This window comes from Octodon degus, unplaced genomic scaffold, assembly GCF_000260255.1.
Source record: "Octodon degus isolate 3935 unplaced genomic scaffold, OctDeg1.0 scaffold00050, whole genome shotgun sequence".
In the NCBI taxonomy this organism is placed as follows: Eukaryota; Metazoa; Chordata; class Mammalia; order Rodentia; family Octodontidae; genus Octodon; species Octodon degus.
Window position 1 is genome coordinate 7,669,907 of NW_004524626.1, and position 2,302 is coordinate 7,672,208.

Here is a 2,302-nt window from a genome sequence, read left to right on the forward strand (position 1 = left end):
TCCAGATGCCTGAAAAAGCCTGCATCACCTGCTGTGATGTGTCCGCCAACAACCGGCTGATCATCGCAGGCGCCAAGGACTGGGTCTCCGTGTACCAGGTCACCTACTGAGGGCTTGGACGGCTTCACTTCTTTTTCTGTCCTGCAAGCCGTTATGGATGGAAATGGGGAGCTGAGGTCACTGGGCCCCCTGTGGGATGTGTCCAGGGGCCCAGGGATGAGGGGCTGTGTCCGTGTCTCACATAATAAAGAGGATAAGAGCAGCAGTGGTGTTCCCTGTCCTTTCTGCCACCAGCCATCAGAGAAGGGGTTGAAGGAGGTGGTGACCGCCACTTCCCTGGCACAGAAAAGTTGTGAGACCCTTCCCATGAGTGTCTGAGGGTCTGGGGTGACCCACCCATGGGACACTAACATAAAGCCGGTGGGGGCCAGGAACAGTGCTCAGCAGCCTGCAGTGCCCAGCATGCCCCATAGCAGACTCAGACCCAGTGTGCACAGCGGAGGGACTAAAGTTCATTTACAGGTAGCCAGGCTTCTGTGGCACAGGCCTGCCATCTGAGCACTCAGGAGGCTGAGGCAGGAGGATCACTGCGAGTTCCAGACCAGCCTGGGCTAGTGAGCTCAAAACCAGTCGGAACTGCATACTGAGGAGCTCAGCATGAAATCCTTGGGTTCAATCCCTGGTACTATAAAACTAAAGCCACACTGCTTAGGCAGATGCAGGGACTAGGGTTCAATCCCTGGCATGCCATGCTGGCTCTATCCCTAGGGCGTGCTAAGACAGTGATTGAGACTGGGTGGTACACACCTGTAATCCCAGTGCTTGGGAGGCTAACTAAAAACAAGAGGATCACTATGAGTCCAATCTGTGTAGTGAGACCCTGTACTAAATACGTTAAAAAAAAAAATTTAAAAAACCCCTCACAAACCCAGAATTTTGTAAAACATACACACTCCTAGAAATACTAAAAGCAGCGAGCAGCTCAAGTCTGCCACGTGAAGTGAGGTGGTGGGGCCAGGTGGCACAAGAAGGAATCTGAGACAGCCCACTTAAGTGACAAGAGGGGATGCTTGTTACACAGCCCCGCCTGGCTCATCCTGCCCGGTGATGCTCCCAAAGTTAGCCACAGCCTGTCCCAGCCCAGCTCTGATAAATATATTTATTTCCCAGAACGCTGGGTCCATCGACCTGACCCCAGCAGCAAAGGGAGGGTGAGGTGTCAGCCATGACCAGAGGGACCTGGCCAGAGGGGGTCTCCATCCCCAGGAGCTGGGCGGGGCCTCAGTAGACCACCTCATACACAGTAGCCTTCTTGTCTCCCGAGCCAGTTACGATATACTTGTTATTCCTGGAGATGTCGCAGCTCAGGACCGAGGAGGACTCCTTGGACTGCCGGGAAGGGAGGAGGAAGAGGCCCATTAGTCAGCCTGGTTCTAGGCTCCCAACTACCCAGAGGATGTTCAGAAGCTTGGGCTGGCAGGTGGGCACCGGCACCTGCCCCAAGGGTGGGCATGTAGACAGCACGTCCAGGTGGCCGAGAGCAGCCTGCTGGCCAGGGGCCCTGCAGATGGTGCCGACCAACAATGGCTCCACCTACAGCACCTCGACTTACAAGGGTTTGGCTGTACCACCATGGCAGGGGACCTGCACAACATCCTGCTATTTTGGATAGGGTTTGATTCTTACATCAGATATCTGATGCTTTCTTACAAGACAAATGTTTGAGGTAATTTTCCTCAACTGTGCCTGATAAAGTATTCTGAACAAGCTTGAGGTTAGTCACCTGTACTAAGAGCCTTTTCAAAAAAGCTATCTTGGGGGCGGGGAAAGATGGCTCAGTAGAATAAGCACTTGCAAAAAAAAAAGCTATCTCTGGGCAGGCGCAGTGGCACATGCCTGTCATCTCAGTACTTAGAGGCTGAGGCAGGAAGATCATGACTTTGAGCCCTGCCTGAATTCACTATATAGCCCAGGCTGGCCTCAAACTCATGGTGATCCTCCTGCCTCAGGCTCCCTGAGCTCAGGAATTACAGGCATGCACCACCACACCTGGCTTTCAGTCTTAAAAAATGTAAGCACTACTCTACACCCCCAAGGCATACACCTTTTTAAAAGGACAGTAACAGTTGTTGGTGAGGACAAGAAGGCTTTGGAATGCACACCTGCCTGTGCCAATGTAAACTTTCTTCCTCAAAAGCCTCAATGGTGGGCTGGTGAGATGGCTCAGTGGTCTAAAGCACCTACTTAGAACAAGCTTAGCAAAGCACAGGGACCACGGTTCAATCCCCCAGCACCACATGCC

The 2,302-nt window shown here is 52.9% G+C and overlaps 2 protein-coding genes across 8 annotated transcripts in view; one reads left to right on the forward strand and one right to left on the reverse strand.

The window, feature by feature from the left end:
• The window catches only part of Tle6 (transducin like enhancer of split 6), a 3,411-nt gene extending 3,212 nt beyond the window's left edge, over positions 1–199 (forward strand). The window contains exon 7 of the mRNA XM_023716901.1: positions 6–199. Within this exon, the coding sequence (XP_023572669.1) occupies positions 6–110 (105 nt within the window). The 3' untranslated portion in view covers positions 111–199. The remainder of the gene's footprint in view (positions 1–5) is intronic.
• A 941-nt stretch (positions 200–1,140) lies between these two features.
• Positions 1,141–2,302, reverse strand: part of Tle2 (transducin like enhancer of split 2) — a 21,347-nt gene continuing 20,185 nt past the window's right edge. For all 7 annotated transcript variants that reach the window (XM_004632719.2, XM_023716759.1, XM_023716760.1 and 4 more), the window contains one exon: positions 1,141–1,389. In XM_004632719.2, the coding sequence (XP_004632776.1) occupies positions 1,282–1,389 (108 nt within the window). In that variant the 3' untranslated portion in view covers positions 1,141–1,281. The remainder of the gene's footprint in view (positions 1,390–2,302) is intronic.